Genomic DNA, 22,685 nt, shown 5'->3' with positions numbered 1-22,685 from the left:
ATTCTAAACTATGCATCCCTAAATTCAATTATACTACGTCATAATTGAACTTAAGTTGAGGCTTCTGTTCCATAGATTTTTATTTAAAAATACTTCCTCAGTTTTTCCTTCCTCCATTTCATCTTCTCCAAAACTCCAGCCACTTCCCATCTTGGAGATTTTCACTTACACTCTCTACCTGAATTCTCTCCCGTATCCTTATATTGATTTTGGTTGCTGTGCCTCACTCAAGTCTCCACTCTAAAGCTTAAGTCATTTCAAGCAAGAGGATCTTCCTAAGCACTACTTCTAAAACTGAGTCCTCATAAATCCCTATCACCTTAGCTTTCACTATTTTCCCTCGTATGCATTTATTTATATCTGGCTATACATACACACTTACATATACTTATTTGCCTATTATCTCTATCCTGCCTACATTATATAAATCATGGGGCAGGGACTTTGTAAATATTAAATGGTAGACTCTTAATAAATACTTGTTGAATAAATCCCTGTGCAGGCTTTTATTGATTCATTTCACTCTTCCAATGTTACAGCTTCTTAAATTGCATTACTGACAGCAAGTTTTCCTGTTATTCTTATTCCAACAAGTTATGTTATTGCCAAACTTTCTTCCAAAATGTAGTCCCATACTGCCTTCTATCCTTATACAGATTTTCATTTTTATTTTCATTTTCTAAAATATATCCTTCCCTCTAACATTTCCCAGGATGGACACAAAGATTTCATAGCATGTGATAACCTCCACCACTCAGTTACTACTGCTAGAACCCATCCTTCAAAGACCAGCTCTGTCTGCAACTCTTCCATGAGGTGCATTTTGATAATTCGTCTTTTTTCTGCACTTCACTATAAGTCAATATCACAAAATTTAGCACTTAATTAGATATTGCCTCTAATTTTCATACATTTCCATAACTTTTAATATTGTCACCTCTCTTTTCCAAAAATTTCTTTCAGACAATTTAGTAACATGGAGAGTTGTGCCACAACACAAGAATTAGCTCTCATACTTCCTTTTTCTTTTTTTTCTCAGTTTTTCAACTCATTGTCTTAACATTTGCCTTTTAAATCTGCTCATTTTCATACACTGATACTAGTATTTCAAATGACTTTTCCCTGATAATTTAGTTTGAAGCTGTTTTTTTAATTGTTTTGTCTCAGTTGAAAGAAGTTCAAGAAGCAGGTTTTTTTCTCCCCTGACTATTCCAAAATTATGCAGAACAGCAGTAAGTATGTCAGCTAACCAAGTTCTAAACTCCAAAGTATAAAGTAACCCAAATCAGGAAATTCTGAAAGCAATGAGCTCAGATGCCCTAAGTAAATGTAAAGAGGTTCATACAAAGTATGCATTGAAAATCAGCCTGATAGGGTGAATTCTTTTTTTATTTGTGATTATTTTTGTTTATTATTATTATATTTAATTAGCTAACATATGGTACATCATTAGTTTTTGATGTAGTGTTCAATGATTCATTAATTGTGTATAAGACCCAGTGCACATCACAACATGTGCCCTCCCTAATACCCATCACCTTGTTACCCCATCCTCCCACTCCCATCTGTAATGCTCAGTTTTCCTGAGTCCAGAGTCTCTCATGGTTTGTCTCCTCTGATTTCTTCCCGTTCAGTTTTCCCTCCCTTCCACTGTAGTGTAGAGGGTGAATTCTATTTAAAAACTTCCAAAGTTAGTAGGGGGAAAGGAATGAGAGTAAATGTAGTAACTACATACCCTAGTAAAAGCAGTGTTGTGATTTCTTGAGTACGGATAAAATGCTCCAAGATGCATCCAGCGGGCACAGAGCTCATATTCTGAATTGTTGAAGAAACCACAAATATCTGCTCCAGTCTAAAATATATTGTGATGTTTAATTTTAATGGTTTGTTTCTTAATCTTTATAAATTATAAAGACAAAAGGAATAGAAACACTTACATATGAGATTCCAAAGAGACTAAATTCCATCATACCTAAAAAAAATCAGGAAAAATCTTAGAAAGCTACTTTTGCATATATTTTGATATTTGATTTTTTTTCTATTTATAAAGATGTCTTATTTCTAATAACCTAATCCAATGATACAGTTTTCAGATTATTAATATACCTTTCTATCATTTCCTCTTACACTATTCAAGTTTTTTATGTTATATGTTAATGACATTTATAAAAATAAGACACTATGCTTCTTTGTGACTTTCAAGGTGGTACATTTAGAGCACAAAATGGTTATAAGTACATTATAGTATGAGAAAAAAGTGGTAGTATTTTCCTCGGTTTAATTTTTTTTAATAAATAGCTATCTATGTAATTATTTAACCACAGCTCTCATCATTTGGAAAAAAAAATCATCCTTATTAAATAAAATCATCTGAGACCTCTTCAGTAATATAGGATTCATGCAATATCCCAGCTCTCCTTTCAAAGTAGTATTTGTAAAACACTGATTGTTTTCCTTGAATCCTAATATAAACAGTAAAAGAATTTTTAAAACTAGATCTCAAACAGAAAATTATCCATTTCCCCTTTAAAATAATAATGTCTTATTTACTATTTACCCAACTATTGTCAAAAGACTCCTTAAAAATTTGGCTTGAAGTGTTCCATTCTTTAGCATCTATGAGTATTCTTATTCCCTAGAATCTAGAATTTCTACCCATTTCTATTCTTAGCTCTAGATGTTATCCTTCCCAGTTCCTGACCTTTCCCAGGGAACTGAGACCAAAAAGAATGAAATTATTTCCTCAAAATAAACTAGGTAGATGTCATTAGTTTCTATAACGCATCCCAGATCCTACTTTCTAGTTCACTCTCTTTTCATCATGCTGTTTGTCATAAAATATGATGTAAAAAGTATGTTTCTCAAAAGAACTTATAAGGTATATCGAACTAGTACCTGCAAAAGTGAATACCTGCGAAAGTGAATACCTAGTTCCTGCAAAAGTGAATACCTAAAAGAAAACTCAATAGAGTAATGATATAGATGGTGACTCACATACCAATGATTGATTTGTCCAAATTGTCCCATTGTGCATAGTTGTCTCCAAGCCAATGTCCTCCCCATTGTCCACCAGTAGGATATGTGGAACGAGAAATAACAATTCCTCTTTTGCCAGTTGTCTTCTGCAATGCACTAAGATAGATGGAGAGTTTTCACATAAGGTATTCCCCGATATTTCTATTTATGAACACCTCATTAAAAAAAAAAAAAAGTGTGTGTGTGTGTGTGTGTGTGTGTGTGTGTGTGTGTATGTTTGTGGTGTTTTTGTTGTCTGTTACTAAAACTTGCTCTTTCCCTTCCAACATTTACTAGACTGACATGCCTAAGTAGCCTTTGTTTCTTTGTTCAATGAATACAAGTTAAGTCAACTACTGAAGTTATTAAATCAACTAAATAATTATAGCTTAAGTTTTTTTTTTTTTAATGACCTCATTTTATTCTATTTAACTGTGTTCTCTTGAATAAAGGTCTTGGCTCTAACTATTGATTGTTCCAATACTTCTCAATTGTAACTTGTCAACACTTAATCTCCATATCACTCTACTGAGACTCTTTGCCACAATACTCTCTGTTTTAGAGAAGGTAGATTAAAGTGAGCAAGGTTTTTTGGGTGTTTAAAATAAAACTAGTTGTTCTATTCCAAGTACAGAATCTAACCAAAGCCAGATTTCAAGAGAATGAATTTTACAAATTACCTCATATTTTTTTTCTTTTTACCCTTACTCAGTCTTTGAAGAGACTTCAATGACTTACTATTCATTTTAAAACATAGTCTAGTGCTAAAAAATATATATAATAATGTATTATTTTATATTATCTGCATCTCTTTCTGTGTGATACTATAAAAGCATCTGAAGTAGAAAATATCTCAATATTAATGGAAGTAAAGTGTTTATTTTTATATTATTTAAAATAAATTGCATATGAATAAGGACTACAGAACTACTCAGGAAAAAAATACTTCAAATAGCTAATTAGGCACACTTCACAATCATTTTGGACCACAGTGTTTGTCCTGATTTCTTTATACATAAAGTTTCTTCAGTGAGATCTTGAGATTCTTGAAGTTAGAGATAATGTCTTAATCTTTGTACTTTTTGCACCTAACACAGTGCTTGGGATAAACTAGAAGCTCAAGACATTTTTGTATTAATGAATATATCAAGTCAAAATTATAGGAAACTAAAAGTGTTTTCAATAGATGTAGGATGAAAAATTTAACCATCTATTAATAATAAAGACCACATTGTACTTGCTAATTTAAAATTTCCTACTTGCATGATATGTCCATCTTTAAAAAGATCATATAAGAAAACTATTTTCATTGCTTCATTTTCTACCATAAATATGAGGATATAGTCTATTTAGGAACATTAATATATTTAACATACATCATGTATATTTGCTGACATTTAACAAGAAATGAATGATTATATAGAGAATAAAAAACTGATGATCAATCTAAAAATATATGTGAAAATGTATATTCTAAGGTTAGTTCATTTGCAAACAAAATTAATTTTAATTAACTAATACAAAAACTATTTATAAAGATAAAGGTCCCAAATTCCTAATATATTCACATTCAAGAAATATATATTTGGCTCAGGTCATGATCTCAGGGTCAGGTCATGCTCTCAGGGTTCTGGGATCGAGCCCCACATCAGGCTCTTTGCTCAGTGCGGAGCCTGCTTCCCCCTCTCTCTCTGTCTGCCTCTCTGCCTACTTGTAATCTCTGTCTGTCAAATAAATAAACAAAATCTTAAAAAAAAAAAGGATTTTATTTATTTATTTGACAGTGAGAGAGAGAGAGAGTACAAGCAGGGGGAAAGCCAGGGAGAGAGAGAAGCAAGCTTCTGCTGAGCGGAGAGCCCTACATGGGGCTCGATCCCAGGGTCCTGGGATCATGACATGAGAAGAAGGCAGATGCTTAACTTACTGAGACACCCAGGTGGCCCCATGAAATATACATTCTTAAAGAATTTCTTTTTTTCCTGCTGTATGCAACATTTTTTTTTACTGAGGCTTTAAATCAATAACTGAACATATGCTTTGCTAGATTTCTAGTTGAGAAGAATTTTGTTAATTATTTTCATAATAATTTTCTCTTAAGGACCTGTTACATTAGAAGAATCTCCTCTGTAACCATTTGGAGAATATTAGGGAACAAAACTTTTGAGAAATCACTTGACTAGAGATATAATTTAAAAGTCCCACCACTATAAATATTTTCCAAATATTTTTGACATGTTCCAACTTTACAAATAGTTTAGTCATAATGAATATAGCTTAATTTTAAGAAACACTTTTCACCTGTAGGACAGCTTGTCCTCTGTTACCAGTTGATTTTGCAAAATCTAACATAGAAAGGATTTTAATGTTGTGTTATGGAAGTATTTTTATTCTGTGTTTATAGTTGCCTCCATTGGCATTTTTTAAAAGAATTTAAAAACTTCTAAAAATATCTTAAATTTTTGGGAAAAAATGTCTTTAGGAATATCTGAGAAAATAAATTGTATCTATTGATTTTTTTATTCCATTCAAAATTATGATTACAAAAATCTGGGGGATTTACTTAAAAATCACATATTTAACACCAAACCTCCTTTTTTTCCAGACGGAGATAAAGATTTTGTTTTTTCTACATCCCCTCTCATGAGAAATATATAATAATCTGTAAAGGCACTCAAAGTATTGTTGAAGTTGAAAATACAGAATATATAGATATAAAATACGTGGATAATTGTTTGGAATTTAAACACACAATTTGAAGTAGTTTTTATAGTGTACTTATTCTTACATTAGAAGCATAGACTTTGTTTCAGTTCAACATTGAATTTTAAATAAGAGAAAGAGAGCTACTGAAGGCTGAAAGTTTTTGTATGGAAACTTCATTTGCCACTGATATCCAAGGTCCTTCCTCTAAAACTGCAGTTTCTTAAGCTGATTATTTATCTCCTGTTTCTGAGTCCATTCGTTGTATTCTTTCCTTGTTTTTTCTTGTTTGTGACATGTTTAGTGAAGAGGACAGTAGCAAAAACTAGTTGCATGTTAAACCTGCACCAGTTTTGAAAGACACAGACTATATCAAAAAAAAAAAAAAAAAAAAAAAAAAAAAGAGGAACGATAAAATGCTATAGTTTGGATAACTTGAAGAAAAAAAAATTTGTTTTCAATCCTTTCACTTTTCTCCAATGATTAATAAAAAGTCCTTACTATCCATCCTTCACTTCAATGTAAATGTAATTTATATATTGTTCTTTTACATTTGTCAAGGGTTTTAAAGATATAGACTATATTTAATCTCTGAAATTTCTGAAAGTTCAACATTTTTTTCTAATGTAACTGAAAAAATTAAATATCAAGAAAATATCTAAAACATGAAAGTCTAGGGCTATGTGTAAATTGAGCTATTATATAACTCAACATTTAAAATTTATTACTCTGTATAATTTAAATAACAAATGTGGTTGAAACTTTTACTGAAAAATTTATGAATAGGAGCAAAATTAATACTATTAAAGAAATGTATATTATGACTTTAAATTAAAAAAATGTTCTTTGGAAGATTGTATCGATCTCTTTCTCATAATGTTTGTTATTTAAGAGTAAAATATATTTTACATATCCCTAAATTTTCCTAAATAACTTTGTATATTAACTATTTAGAAATTTACCTACATTTCCTTAAATTTATTAAGCATCCCACAGTGTGTTAGAACCATGAAATGTGTTCCAGAAGTTCAATTTATTATCTCAGTGAAGAAATGATTTTTCAATTTCCCTTAAACTACATAGTTTCATCTCAAAATGTGTAAATTTTGCCACCAAGATTATCAGTCAATTCTCAGTAATTTTGTTCTTTTTAATATCTGTATTTTTATGATAAAATTTGGTTAGCTGAGGACAAAATGTGAGAATAACTGTGCTCCAAAACTATGTACCAGTAGGATAAATTTAAAGAAAGATTTGTCCCAATTAAAAAAAAAAAAAAAAACAAAACTATGGAAGATCAATGTGTTTACTCTTAAAAATTACATTTCATAGTCTTTCTACATGATTTTAGTGTCCCTACATTAGAATTTGTTGAACAAATCTGTGGTCATACATTCATGGAATAATATCTTAAATAATTCACCTCTTTTAGGTTGAGAAGTATGGTGCTAAGATAAGCATGTTTCACTAACTGAGGAAATATTACCCATACACTTTACTCCAAAATGCTTTTCATTCTTTTACCAACTCCAGTCATACACTAGACCTACATGCTCATTGGAATCACCTGGAAAATTTTTTAAAATTCAGATCTTAGGTATACTACAAACCAATTAAATCAATACATTTTTAAAAAAATCTCCAGGTGATTATACTGTGTAGTTAAGAGCCATTGACCTAGAGTTGCACTGTGTGATATGGTGTACACTGGCCACATGGGACTATTTAACTTAAATTTAAATTTGTTACAATTAAAAAAATTTAAAATTCCATATCTGGGGATGACTGGGTGACTCAGTTGGTTAAGCATCCAACTCTTGACTTTAGCTCAGGTCATAATCTCAGGGTCATGAATTAAGTAAGCCCCACATCAGGGTCCATACCCGTAAATCACCTTGAGATTCTCTCTCTCGCCCTCTCCTTATGCCCCTCCTTCCACTTGCACTCTTTCTCAATTATATAAATAAATAAAATCTTAAAAAATAAAATACAATAAAATTCCATTTCTGAGTCACACTAGCCATATTGTTCAACAGCCTTATATGGATAGTAGATACCATATTGGACAAACCAGAATTATAAGACATTTCTATCATTACAAAAAAAATGTCTTACTGGACAGTGCTAATGAAGACTTGATATTCAAAGAATGCTTTGTGTTCCATCATCACTGGCCTCACATAAAAGTTTGTTTATTGTGGACATTAAATCAAGTTCACTTACACATATTCTATTGGTTATAATGGATTTAAACAACAGATTTAACCAAACTTTAATGTCTTAATTAATGACATCAATTATATATTTTTTACTCATTTATTCATTCATAATGATTTATTGAGCACCTATTATTTATTAATCACTGTGCTACTATGAGCTAGTGAGGAATAAAATAACATTGTTCAGAATTGCTTTTGGAATGGGATGAAAATTTAAAACAATGATAAAATGATATAAATGAAGAGAAAGAAAAAGAGATAGAGAGAGAAACACAATAATTCTAAGTGCCATAAAAGACAAAGTAAGTTACAGACAACATTGGGAAGGAAAGTGCTACCAGATAAGGTCAGCAAGGAAAAACTCTTGAAGTAGGTAAAACATTAAATCTAATATCTAGAAGATAATAAAGAGTCAAAAAGGATAATTATGAACATTGCTTACTCATAACTAGGTTTCATTTGTGACCATCCATATAGATTATGAACATCGTAATGCAAAACAGATGATCCATCACTAAGAATCTGCTCGGTTTCCATACACATAGTTCTGAAATGTAATCCATTAGTTCTTTTTGTGAGTTCTGGGGAGAATCAATGGAAAAATGTCAATATATTATAAAGTACCCTGCATGCAAATATGTAAATCATATCTATAAATTCTTGTGGCAAAAGCATTAATCACTGTTTTAAAATAATATCGATTTTTAATCATTTGCACACTTCATCTCTGCGAATTAAAAATGAAAAAATCTGCAACTGTAAGTGACTATAGTTACAATTGTGACTGAAAAACATGAAAAATTTTAGTGTACTCAGCAACAAAAATGTTACCAATTAACATGAATTAATAAAAACCTGAAAAAAAGGTATTCCTAAAAGTCTACTATATTTTGAGACATACTGATTAAATAGACTTTTATTAAAAGTCCATTTGGAAACACAAAGCCCTGGGGGTAAGAACTGGACAAGTGCTATAACAGCACTATTTTTTGATCCACTTTTTCTCAAATAAAGATGCATTTTTTTCAGAGCTTTGCCATAACTTTAGGTGTCAACAGTTTATGAACATGAGAGTATGAGGATGAATATTGAGTGACTGGACCCCTTTTATCTGGGTCAGGGACAACCAAAGAAATGTTATAAGTATTCTCTCATTTTTTTCCTAATGAAGAAAAATTTAAAAAGAAAACTCCATAAAAGTTTATTTTTTTAATTTTAAGAATTATTGAGAATTTTCAAATCTGAGAAGATTCTCAAGAAACTCAAAGTAACAATTTTAAGCATGCTTAGTTAGGAGTATGTTCATATAAATAAAACATGTTTCTTGATTTTTCTTCTAAAAATAATGTTAAATAGTTTTGGTAATGGGTTGAGTTATGATTCAATGTGTAGACGGTTAGTGGGAATTACAAATGTGAAACCTATTCCCTACATTATAAGGTATATAAACCAGATTAATAAATACCAATAACATCAAAGGTATAGCAATAATATTGTACCTGGGAAATAAGGTGGATAATTTAACTCTTTATTTCGGCATTGATTGCTAACTGTTCCATGTACAAAACTTGATGGTTCATTCATGTCCTTAAAGAGAGAAGAGTGAATTAAAAAATTTAGAACATATATTCTCAAAGGAAATAATTCAGAGAGCCAGTAAATTAAAGAAGCATATTTGAGCACATTCACTATTCTAAGGAGCAAAAATATAAGGCATCTCAATACTAAAAGATTTAATTTATCTGTTTTGTTTTTTTTTTTTACATTTCATGACCCCTTTTGTAAAACACAAAATGCCCTATATTTCTCTATAGATAGAATATAAATAAAAAGTAAATTTTCTGTTTTCTAGACATAAAATTAAATTATAATGTGTATATTCTCCCGTGTCCTTCTCTCCACTCCTGCCCTAGAGCCTTCAATCAACTGTTTTTTTCAAAAAAGCAATTTTATGTGATTTTCTAAAATCAGAAAATACAGTTTACAAACAGAATATTTATTTCATTTTTTTTTACTTCTATTTTTTAAGTGTAGAATTTAGTGACCCATAACTCAACTACAACACGAGTGCTCATCACAAATGCCCTCCTTAATAGTCATCACCCATTTAAACCATCCCTCTGCCCACCTGCCCTCCAGTGACCCTAAGTTTGCTCTTTGCAGTGAAGTCTTATGGTTAGCCTCTCTTTTTTCCCACATATTCATCCGTTACATTTCTTAAATTTCACATATGAGTGAAATCATATGGTATTTGTCTTTCTCTGCCTGCCTTATTTCACTTAGCATAATAGTCTCTAGTTACATTCGTGTTTTTGTCAATGACAAGATTTCATTTTTTTCTTTGTGGCTGAGTAATATTCCACTTTATCCATTCATCAGCCAATGCACAACTGGGCTCTTTCCATTATTTGGCTATTGTTGATAATGGAGTTATAAATATTTGAGTGCATGTATCCCTTCAAATCAGTATTTTTGTATCCTTTGGGTAAATACTTAGTAATGCAATTGCTGGATCATAAGATAGGTCTATTTTTTAACTTTTTGAGGACTCTTATACTGTTTCCCAGCGTGGGTGCACCAGTTTGAATTCCCACCAACAGTGTAATAGGGTTCCCTTTTTTCCACATCCTCACCAACACCTGTTCTTTCCTATGTTGCTAATTTTAGACATTCTGACAGGTGTGAAGTAGTATCTCATTGTGGTTTTGATTTGTTGTTTCCTGATACCAAGTGATGTTGAGTATCTTTTCATGTGTCTGTTAGCCATTTGTTTGTCTCTTTGGAAAAATGTCTGTGTCTTCTGCCCATTTCTCAACAGGGTTATTTGTTTTTGGGGTGTAGAGTTCGGTAACTTTGTTATATATTTTGGATACTAGCCCTTTATCTGATGAGACATTTGCAAATATCTTCTCTTATTCCATAGGCTGCCTTCTAGTTTTGTTGATTGTTTACTTTGCTGTTCAGATGCTTTTTATCTTGATGAAGTCCCAATAGTTCATTTTTGCTTCAAGTAAGAAGTTGCTATGTTTCCTTTGCTTCAAGTAAGAAGTTGCTATGTAAAACAGGTTGCTGTTTGCATTCTCCTCTAGAATTTTGATGGCTTCCTGTCTCACATTTATGTCTTTCATCCATTTTGAATTTATTTTTGTACATGGTGTAAGAAAGTGGTCAAGTTTCATTCTGCATTTTGCTGTCCATTTTTCACAATTTCATTTGTTGAAGACAGTGGCTTTTTCCATTAGATATTCTTTCTTATTTTGTCAAAGATTAGTTGATCATGTATTTGCGTGTCCATTTCTGGGTTTTCTTCTGTTTTATTGATCTAAGAGTCTGTTTTTGTGCCAGTACCATACTGTTTTGATAACTACAGCTTTATAATAGCTTGAAGTCCAGAATTTTGATGCCACCGTCTTTGGCTCTATTTTTCAACATTCTTCTGGCTGTTTGAGGTCTTTTCTTGTTCCATATAAATTTAGGATTGTTTGTTCTAGTTCTGTGAAATACATTGGTGTTATTTTGATAGGGATTGCTTTAAAACTGCAGATTGCTTTTGGAAGTATAGATATTTTAAAATTTGTTCCTCCAATCCATGAGCAGGAAATGTCTTTTCCATTTTTTTGTGTCTTCTTCAGTTTCTTTCAAAAGTTTTCTATAGTTTTCAGAGTACAGATCTTTTATCTCTTTGGTTAGGTTTATTCCTAGGTATCTTATGGTTTTTGGTGCAATTATAAATGGGTTTGATTCCTTGATTTCTCTTTCTTCTGCTTCATTATTTGTGCACAGAAATGCAACAGATTCCTGTACCTTGTTTTTGTATCCTGTGACTTTATTGAATTCATGAATAAGTTTTAGTAATTTTTTGATGAAGTCTCTCAGGTTTTCTACATAGAGTATGAAGTCATCTGCAAAGGGTAAAAGTTTGACTTCCTCTTTGCCAGTTTGGATGCCTTTTACTTCTTTTTAATCTTACTCCTGAGGCTAGGGCTTCCAGTAGTATATTAAATAAAAGTGGTGAAAGTGGATATCACTGCTTTATTTCTGACCTTAAAGGAATAACTCTCAGTTTTTGTTCATTGGGGATGTTATTGGCTATGGATTTTTCTTATATGGTCTTTATGATGTTGAGGTATTTTACCTCTATCCCTACTTTGTTGAGGGTCTTTATCAAGAACGGATGTTATACTTTGTTAATGTTTTTTTCCTGCATCTCTGGGGAGAATCATATGGTTCTTATCCTTTCTTTATCAATGTGGTGTAACACATTGATTGATTTGTGAATATTGAACCACCCTTGCAACCCAAGAATATTTCCCACATGATCACAGTGGATGATTCTCTTAATGTACTATTGGATTCAATTTACTAATATTTTGTTGCGAATTTTGCATCCATGTTCATCAGGGATATTGGTCTGTAATTTTCATTTTTAGCAGGGTCTTTGTCTGGTTTTGAAATCAAGGTAATCCTCACCTCATAGAATGAGTTTGGAAGTTTTTCTTCCATTTCTGTTTTTTGGAATAGCTTCAGAAGAATAGATATTCTTCTTTAAATGCTTGGTAAAATTCTCCTGGGAAGCCACCTGGCCCTGGACTCTTGTTTGTTGGGAGATTTTTGATTACTGATTCAATTTCTTTGCTGGTTATCAGTCTTTTCAAGATTTCTATTTCTTCCTGTTTCAGTTTTAATACTTTATTTCTTTCTAGGAATTTATCCATTTCTTCCAAATTGTCCAATTTGTTGACATATAATTTCTCATGTAATTATTGTCTCTTATAATTACACTTCTGTGGTATTGTTCTGTTGGTTGTTGTTTTTCCTCTCTCATTTGTGATATTACTTATTTGAGTCCTTTGTCTTTTCTTTTTAATAAGTCTGGTTTACCAATTTTATTATTTTTTTCAAAGAACCAGCTCCTGGTTTCATCGATCTGTTCTTCTGTGAGTTTTTTTTTTTTTAATTTGTTTGTTCGTTTTTATATTATTTATTTCTGCTCTAATATTTATTATTTCCCTTCTTCTGTTGGCTTTAGGCTTTATTGTTTTTCTTTTTCTAGCTCCTGTAGGTGTAAGGTTAGGTTTATATTTGAGACATTTTTTGCTCCTTGAAGTAGGTTTGTATTGCTATATACTTTTCCTTTTATGACCACTTTTGCTGCATCCCAAAGCTTTTAGACAATCTTCTTTTCATTTTCATTTGTTTCCATGTATTTTTTGTTTATTTATTCTTTAATTTCCTGGTTGACCTATCATTATTTAGCAAGATGTTCTTTGTCCTCCCTGTATTTGTGGTCTTCCCATTTTTTTTTTCCTTGTGGTTGACTTCAAGTTTCATAGTGTTGTTGTCTGAAAATATCCATGGTATGATCTTAATCTTTTTGTACTTGTTGAGGCTTGCTTTGTGACCTAATATGTGATCTATTCTGGAGAATATCCCATGTGCACTTAAAAAGAATGTGTGTTCTGCTGCTTTAGGATAAAATGTTCTGAATATAACTGTTATGTTCATCTGGTCAAGGGTGTCATTCAAAACCATTTCTTTGTTGGTTTTCTACTTAGATGATCTGTCCATTGCTGTAAGTGGGGTGTTAAAGTCCCTTACTATTATTGTATTATTATCAATGAGTTCCTTTATGTTTGTTATTGTTTTATATATATGGATGTTCCCAAGTTGCGGGTACAAGTATTTACAGTTGTTAGATCATCTTGTTGGATGAATTGTTTTATTATGATGTAATGCCCCTCCTCATCTCTTCTTACAGTCTTTGATTTATAGTTTAGTTTGTCTGATATAAGTATGGCTACTCTGGTTTTCTTCTTATGCTCATTTTCATAATAAATATTTCTTCATCCCCTCACTTTCAATCTGCAGATGTCTTTAATTCTAAAATCCAGCTAGCATATAGATGGGTCTTGTTTTGTTTGTTTGTTTGTTTGTTTTAATATTTTATTTATTTATTTGACAGAGAGAGATCACAAGTAGGCAGAGAGACAGGCAGAGAGGGAGAGGGAAAAGCAGGCTCCCTGCCAAGCAGAAAGCCCAATGCAGGGCTCTATCCCTGGACCCTGGGATCATGACCTGAGCTGAAGGCAGAGTCTCAACCCACTGAGCCACCCAGGTTTCGCTGGGTCTTGTTTTTTATTCATTTTGACACCCAATGTCTTTTGATTGGAGCACTTAGTCCATTTACAGAGTAATTACTGATAGATGTGAATTTAGTGCAATTTTATTACTTATTTCGTCATTGTTTCTGGAGATTTTTTCAGGACCTCTCTAGTCTTTGTTGCTTTTCATCTTTCCCATTCAAACCCCTTTTGATATTTCTTACAGGGCTGATTTAGTGGTCACAAACTCCTCTAATTTTTGTTTGGGAAACTCTTTATCTCTCTTTCTATTCTGAACGACAGTCTTGCTGGATAGAATATTTTCAGGGGCAGATTTTTCCCATTCAGCACATTGAATATATTATACCACTCTTTTCTGGCCTGCCGAGTTTCTATGGGTAGATTTGTTGCAAACCTTATTTGTCTTCCCTTGTAGGTTAAGGACTCTTTTTTCTCTTGCTGCTTTCAAGATTCTTTCCTTATCTGTGTATTTTGCAAATTTTACTATGCTATGTTTTGGTGCTAGCTGGTTTTTGTTGATTTTGATGGGAATTCTCTATGCCTCCTGGAATTTAGAAGTCCTTTTGCTTCATAGATTAGAGAAGTTTTCAGCTATAATTTCCTCAAATAAACCTGCCTCCTTTTTTTGTCTTCTTCTGTGACTCCTATGATACAAATGTTATTATATACCATAGAGTCACTGAGTTCCCTAAGTCTACTTTCATGATCCAATACTTTTCTTTCCCTCTTCTTTTCAGCTTCATTATTTTTCATAATATTATATCCCATATCACTTATTCATTCCTCTGTTTCTTCCAACTTGTGGTCATTACATCCAGTTGGTTTTGAATCTCAGTTATTGCATTTTTAATTTCAGCCTGATTGGTTTTTAGCTCTTTTATCTCTGAGGTATAGTTGTCCCTGATGTCTTTTATTCTTTTCTCAAGCCCAGCTAGTATCCTTTTATTGTTGCTTTAAATTCTGGATTAGACATATTATTTGTATGTTTTGATTAGACCCCTGGCCCTAAGCCTTTGTTGTTCTTTCTTTTTGGGATGAATTTCTCCATTTTGTCATTTTGTCTAGCTTTCTGTCTTATTCTGTGTTTTATGATAGTCTGTTATGTTTCCTGTTCCTAAGAATAACAGATTTATGAAAAAGAAATCATATAATGTCCAAGGTCTTGTGTTCAGGAAGTGTCTTTGGTGTATGCTGCATACACTTTGCTGCTGTGTTATGGCTGCTCTATCCCTCAAGTCAGTTCTCTGTGGAGTTTTTCCTTGCCTGCAGTGGGGAATGTTTAGACCTCGCCCAGATTGTGGTGAGTTTTAACTAGGTGAGTTGATCTGCTTGTAAAAAGAGACCTGATGGTATTTCCATTAGAACTGAAACTTTACAGAAATCTATGGTCAATAGACATGATGCAGGCAGGGGTTTGTGCTGGTCTTCTGGGGGAGGGGCCCACTGCATTGGTCCTTAGGCAAACTTGCCCAAGAAAAGCAGTACCGGTGGAATGCAGAGGGGGTAGGACTTGGTGTAAGCAATGTAAGCAGTCATAGTTGGCACTGTGCTATTTACTGAGGTTAGTTTATGCTGAGGGGCAGGGCAGGGAATTAGCACCAGCCAATTCCTTTGTCCCTAGAGAGGGGAGTTCTGCTCCCCTCTGCTGTCAGGGAGACCCTCTTGGAAGAGCGAACAATTTCTCCTCATGTGTTCTAAGCATTTTTTAAATTGTTGTTTCCATACTATCTGTGTCTGGGTTCTTGCCTGCCTGGAGAAGCACAGTGCACTTTGGGCTCTATTGCAGCCTGGATGACCGACTTTTAAAACTCCAAACTTTAGGATCCTGTTGTGGTGGGTACCTACACTAGTCTTCTCAGGGATGGTCTCAAAGGGCTGGGGTCAATGCAAGTTTAACCCAGAAGGGCAGCTGCACCAGAAGGAGGAGCATGGGATTTGGAGCTAAACATACTAAACAGTCAGTGTCTGGGCTGGCCACACTTAGCAGGTATCCCTGTGCTATATTGAGGGGCAGGGGGGGTAAATGGTGCCTGCCAGCTCTTATGTCCTCAGAGAGGCAATATCACCCTTCTCAAATGTGTTCCAAGAAGAAAGAACAGCCTCTCCCAGTGGATCTTAGGCAATCCTGAGATCTCACCATCTGCCTCATGGTTATCTGCCTGACTTTTCTCCAGGGACAGGTCAGCACTCTTAGGATTCTATCCCAGACACACTGTGGACCTCTAAAACTCCAGTCTTTGAGCCCTGCTGGTTGCAAAAACTCATGGAAATCAAACCTTCTAATTTTTCTGGCCAATGGCTTTGGGAAAGTGTTCTTGTGTGATCCTGTATGCTCCTTTCTGTTTTGTCTCTCTCAGAAACCAAAGCTCCCTCCCATCAACAGCACCTGTGATTGTTTCTCCCCCAAACCACATCTCTGCACCTCCTACCTTCCACAATGTGGCCTCTTCTCTACCTCTAGTTGTACAGTTTGTTCTGTCAGTCCTCAGATCAATTTCTTGGGTATTCAGAATGATTTGATATCTATCAAGTTGTGTTTGAAGGATGAGGCAAGCCTAAAGTCCTCCCAATATGCCACCATTTTAGCTCCTCCCCCTCTTACTACCAACATTTTAAAGTTACATCTAAAATTAGGAGATTGTTTGAAAAGTAATTTGCTACGTTTGTAAGAAATTACGATTTCTTGTACTAATGACTGACAGTTACATGAGATTCATTCCTACATTGAATAAAAATAAAATAAATGTTTATAAGCATTTAAATAAGTTATAAAGAGATATTTTTCTGGTTCCCTGGTGAAGCTGAAACTTCAGAAAATAGCAGCTATATATATAAAATGAATTGCTATCACTGTATTTTACAGTTCTATGAATATGGAAAGGCCTTTCCTTTCTATGGAAAAACGAGTGGGATATTTTTAAAAAAATACTTTGTTGGAATTATTAGAATCTAGCAAGAATTCTAAATAATAACTACATAATAAATAAATCAATAATAACTTAAAATATATATTGCTTTACATTTACTTACAATCCACAAACCATCAAACATCATCTGGTTATTGTAGAAATCTATAATTTCTCTTGCCCACCACTCTGCTGTGGCATTCCTGAAAAAGTCTGGAAAAGCTACATGAGCTCTGGAGGCCTGTAAAAACATGTAGAAAGTCAGAAGAGAGACCATGCATGTCTAAGACATTTACCTGTCAGATTCACAAGCTGTGCACAGGTGATAATGAAGGCAACCTGATCCCAAATTTAATTGCATGCATCTTTATTATGTTTCTCTAACCAAAACAATGAAGAGTAAAAAATTTAAAAAAAAAAAGAAAGAAAGAGAGAGAGAGAGAAATATACATGGCGACAGAAGGGAGAAGCCTTGGGGTCCTTACAGATTGTCAAAAAAAAAAAAAAAGGTTCACAAAACACAGATATATATTTTTGGTGCTTCTTAGACTAGTAGGGAATTTTTTCCTTTGTATCCTGAGAGTCCTATAATGCATATTTACTTTTGTGGAGCATGATAGGAAAGGAAAAGGCCTTGGTTTAGTCTGTTTAATTGGATTTAAAAAATTGTTTATCCAGCTTTCTGCCCTTCTAGGATCACTATATTCCTTTACTACCCCAACCATTTGCCTTTCTCTCTCACACCTAGCCCTTCCCACCTCAGCAGAGAAGAAATTATTTACTTCTTTCCTTACCAAAAAATTCTTTACTTGTCAGCCTAGCCTACCTATATATATTCTGAGATCAAATTCTGTGTGCTAACAAATGATTGACCTTCTGTAAATAAATAAATTGTCTGAAAAACATGGCATCACTTGCATGCTTTCCTGTCACACTTTAAGTCTATGTAATAACTTCCAGAATAGTCTTACCAGTGTATAGAGAAAATGAAAAGGTTAGGGAACATAGGGATTTACAAAACACATATGGTACTGGCACAAAAAGACCTATAGATCAATGGAATGGAATAGAGAACCTGGAAATGGACCTTCAATTCTATGGTCAACTAATCTTTAGCAAAGCAGGAAATAATATCCAGTGGGGTGGGGGGGAAACAGTCTTTTCAACTAATGGTGTGGGGAAAATTGTACAGTCACTTGCAGAAGAATGAATTTGGACTACTTTCTCACACCATACACAAAAAAATAAATTTAAAATAGATGAAAGACCTAAATGTGAAACTAGAATCCATCAAAAATCCTGGAGGAGAACACAAGCACAGCACCTTCTTGCTAGGCATATCTCCAAAGGCAAGAGAAACAAAAGCAAAAATGAACTATTGAGACTTCATCAAGATAAAAAGCTTTTGCACAGCAAAGGAAACAGTCAACAAAATAAAAGGCAGCCTATGGAATGGGAGAAGATATTTGCAAATGTCTCACCAGATAAAGAGCTAGTGTCCAAAATATATAAAGAACTTACCAAACTCAGCACCCCAAAAACCAAAAATCCAGTCAAGAAATGGCCAGAATACATGAACAGACATTTCTCCAAAGAAGACATACAAGTGACCAGCAGATACATGAAAAGATTTTCAACATCACTTGGTATCAGGAACTACAAATCAAAACCACAATGAGATATCACCTCACCCTAGTCAGAATGGCTAAAATTAACAAGTTAGGAAACAACAGATGTTGTCAAGGATGCAGAGAAAAGGGAGCCCTCTTACACTGTTGTTGGGAATGCAAACTGGTGCAGCCACTCCGAAAACAGTATGGAGGTTCCTTAAAAAACTGAAACTAGAACAACCATATGACCCACCAATTGCACTACATGGTATTTATCCAAAGGGTACAAACACAGTGATTCAAGGGGAAACATGTACCCAAACATTTATAACAGCAATCTCCACAATTACCAGAATATGGAAAGAGCCCAAATGTCCATTGAAAATGAATGGATAAAGAAGAGATGATGTACATATACAATGGAATATTCCTCAGATATCAGAAAGAATGAAATCTTGCCATTTCCAATGACATGGATAGAACTTGAAAACTTAAAAACTCCCAACAAATTAGGAATAGAAAGAAATACCTCATAATAAAGATGATATATTAAACACCCCAGCTAATATCATGCTCATTCAGAAAAAAAACTGTTTCTCTCTCTCTATCCCACACACATGTACATACACACACATTGTTAGAATTAATAAATTAAATAAATTTATGGAATGTAAAATCAATATGCAAATATCAGTTGCATTTTTATACACTAACAAGGAACTATCAGAAAAGTAAATTAGGAAAATAATTCAATTCACAACAGCAACCCAGATAATAAAGTATTTTGGAATAAAAGTAAGGAGGTGGAAGACTTGTACACTGGAAATTAGAAAACTTTGCTGAAAGATATTGAAGAAGATGCAGACAAATAGAAAGGCATTCCACATTCATGGATTGGAAGAATTAATATTGTGAAAATGTCTTAACTACCCAAAGCAATCTGTAGATTTAATGCAACCTCTATCAAAACCCCAATTCCATCTTTTACAGAAATATAAAAACAATTCTACAATTCATTTGGAATTACAAAGACCTTGAATAGCCAAAATCATCTTGAAAAATTAGAGCAAAATTCGAGGAATCACACATCCTGATTTCAAAATATACTCCAAAGCCACAGTAACAAAAACAGTATGATACCAGCACAAAAACACACATAGACTAATGGTGCCAAATAGAGAACATATAAATCAATCCATACATATATAGTCAACTGATCATTGACAAGGGTGCCAAAAATACACAATGGAAAAAGGATAGTGTCTTCAACAAATGGTACTGGAAAAACAATATACATATGCAGAAAAATGAAATTGGACCCTTATCTTACATCATAACACAAAAATCAACTCAAAATGGAGTAAAGTCTTAAATGTAACACATGAAATTGAAAAAACTTCTTGGAGAAACCAAAGGGAAAAAGCTTCATGACATTGGTCTTGGCAAAGATTTTATAAATATGACACCAAAAACACAGCCAACAAAAGCAAAAGTAAACAGGTGACTACATCAAACAAAAAAGTTTCTTCACAGCAAAGGAAACAAGCAACAAAGAGAAAGGTAATCCACAGAATAAGAGAAAATATTTAAACACCATATATCAGATTATGTGTGAATCTCCAAAGTATATTAAAAAGTCTTACAACTCAATGAAAGAAAGAAAGAAAGAAAGAAAGAAAGAAAGAAAGAAAGAAAGAAAGAAAGAGAAAGAACCCTAATAACATGCTTAAAATATAGGCAAAGTCTTGACAGACATTTCTCTGGAGAATGCATACAGATAGCCAACAAGTAGATGAAAAGATGCCTATATTCACTTATCCTCAGGGAAATGCAAAAAACACAATGAGATATCACTTCACACCTGTTAAGATGGTTATTATCCAAAAACAAAGACAAAAAGTTATGGAAAGGATATGGAGAAATTGGAATCCTTTTGCACTGTTGGTGAGAATGTGAAGGGGTGCAGCCACCTAGGAAAACTGCATAGATATTCCTCAAAGAGTTAAAAATAGAAGTACCATATGATTTAAATATGGTCTGGTATAGAAAATTTAAAAATAAGCCATCAGTTTTTTGAAGAAAATACTCAAATTGAATTATTGGTCAAAGTGATCATTAAATCCAAGTGCTGAATTTCTTTGTTATGTAATCAGTCAATATAAACTTACATTAACAGCTTCATCTTCCGTTAGATTTTCATCTATTGTTATATTGGGCAAATCTGGCCAAACCTACAGAGAAAGAAAAAATAGGAAAATCATTGAAAATAATTTCAGTATAGTATGACTATGTTGTAAATAAAGTATAATAGGGTTCTTAGGGTTCTAGAGGCATATATTATTATATCTTGAGATCCCCAGACCAGTAATTTTTTCAATTGTTTTTTTCAGTTTGTGTTTTGGTAAATGTAACATTTGCAAACCATTCTCATATTTCATATTAATTTCCTCTTTAATATGCCAAATATTAGTAGTAGGTAGTGATATTAAAACCAATGTATGTAACCAGGAGTTCTACTCAGAAATAATATGAAGGGGGCACCTAGGTGGCTCAGTTGGTTAAGCAACTGCTTTTGGCTCAGGTCATGAGCCTGGAGTTCTGGGATCGAGTATCGCATCAGAGTCCCAGCTTTGTGGGGAGTCTGCTTCTCCCTCTAACCTTCTTCCCTCTCATGCTCTCCTTCTCCCTCTCTCTCTCTCTCAAATAAATAAATAAAAGCTTAAAAAAAAAGAATATGAAGACACATACTAAATTTAATTTCATGTGGTATATTAAAACTGTTTCTATAATTATTCCAGCATTAAAATCTGAAAACAATAAATATTTTTATTTAAAAGGAATTGAAGATCTGAGTTGGATGATGCCATGCTAAGGCAAACATCTTCTTTGTTTTCTCAATTAGTACTAAATACTCCTCTCTGTGTCTCCATATCCTCATCCCTATCCCTGCTTTCCCACCTACTAATGTTTTCCTCTACTCAACCACAGAAACACACAACTTGAGACCAAATTCAATCATGCTGAAAGCTCTGAGAATTTGAATCTATGTTGTAAAACCTACATAGTTCCATATAAAAAAAATGTACTTAATTCCCAAGGACTAATTACCTACAAGAGATTAGTTGTGGATGGGGAATATTTCACTAAAGGAATGGAAAAGAAGATAGAAATCTGAGAAAATGTATAGACATTTAGAATGAGAAGGTAATACAAACAAAGGAAAAAAAACAAAAACCTTTCTATGGTCAATATGCCATACTCTATACTTTCATGTTTCTTAAAATGTTATGATTTGTCATTAAGTTTATCATAGGATTTTTCTATTTTATGTTAATTTTTAGTTTTGAAATATTTTGACTCACAGAAAAGCTACAAACATTATACCTAGAGGTTTTTTTTTTTATATCCTTTATTCTGTAACATTAACAAATTTATAACCTCTCTACAATCATCAAAACCAAGAAATAGGCATTGATACAATATTTAAGTAATCTAGAGGTCATGTGTGAATTTTACCACTGTTATCACTAATATGCTATTTTGGGTCCAAGAAGAAAAAAGGATTCTATATTATATTTCATCATGTCTCCCACAACGGAATTCTGTTTTGTTTTTCATTCTAGTTAAGACTATTGGATTTTTTGTTTGTTCTTTTATAAGTAAGCCAAATCAGGATTTTTCTATAATACGTCAATATACCCAGGTCTGAATATTGTTGTTTAAATGAAATACAATAAATTATAATCCTTGTTCAAGTCAGGAATATAAGTATGGCTCTTAAAAATTGTCTTTTTAATTTTTATTTTATTTTTTTTAAGATTTTATTTATTTGATAGAGAGAGAGAGAGATCACAAGTAGGCAGAGAGGCAGGCAGAGAGAGACAGAGGAGGGAAGCAGGCTCCCTGCTGAGCAGAGAGCCCAATGCGGGGCTCGATCCCAGGACCCTGAGATCATGACCTGAGCCAACGGCAGAGGCTTAACCCACTGAGCCACCCAGGCGCCCCTAAAAATTGTCTTTTTTATTAATGAAAGAAGTACAAACATTTAAATGACTTGCAGTGTAGAATAATGAACAACCATCTTATTAATCTTAATTTTATAATACACAAAAG

At 33.2% G+C, this 22,685-nt stretch overlaps 1 protein-coding gene across 2 annotated transcripts in view; it reads right to left on the bottom strand.

The window, feature by feature from the left end:
* LOC111149399 (sucrase-isomaltase) overlaps nt 1-22,685 on the bottom strand; it is a 93,864-nt gene that overhangs the window by 14,467 nt on the left and 56,712 nt on the right. For both annotated transcript variants that reach the window (XM_022506437.1, XM_022506428.1), the window contains 7 exons: nt 20,741-20,803; nt 17,087-17,203; nt 9,434-9,521; nt 8,377-8,515; nt 2,999-3,132; nt 1,938-1,972; nt 1,736-1,852 (listed from right to left, as the gene is read on the bottom strand). In XM_022506437.1, coding sequence (XP_022362145.1) covers nt 1,736-1,852; nt 1,938-1,972; nt 2,999-3,132; nt 8,377-8,515; nt 9,434-9,521; nt 17,087-17,203; nt 20,741-20,803 — 693 coding nt within the window. The remainder of the gene's footprint in view (nt 1-1,735; nt 1,853-1,937; nt 1,973-2,998; nt 3,133-8,376; nt 8,516-9,433; nt 9,522-17,086; nt 17,204-20,740; nt 20,804-22,685) is intronic.

Source organism: Enhydra lutris, unplaced genomic scaffold (genome assembly GCF_002288905.1).
Source record: "Enhydra lutris kenyoni isolate GAN:26980312 unplaced genomic scaffold, ASM228890v2 scaffoldscaffold2, whole genome shotgun sequence".
NCBI classification, from domain to species: Eukaryota; Metazoa; Chordata; class Mammalia; order Carnivora; family Mustelidae; genus Enhydra; species Enhydra lutris.
The sequence above is the reverse complement of the archived record's forward strand: the minus strand, read 5'-3'. Positions and strand labels throughout refer to the sequence as shown.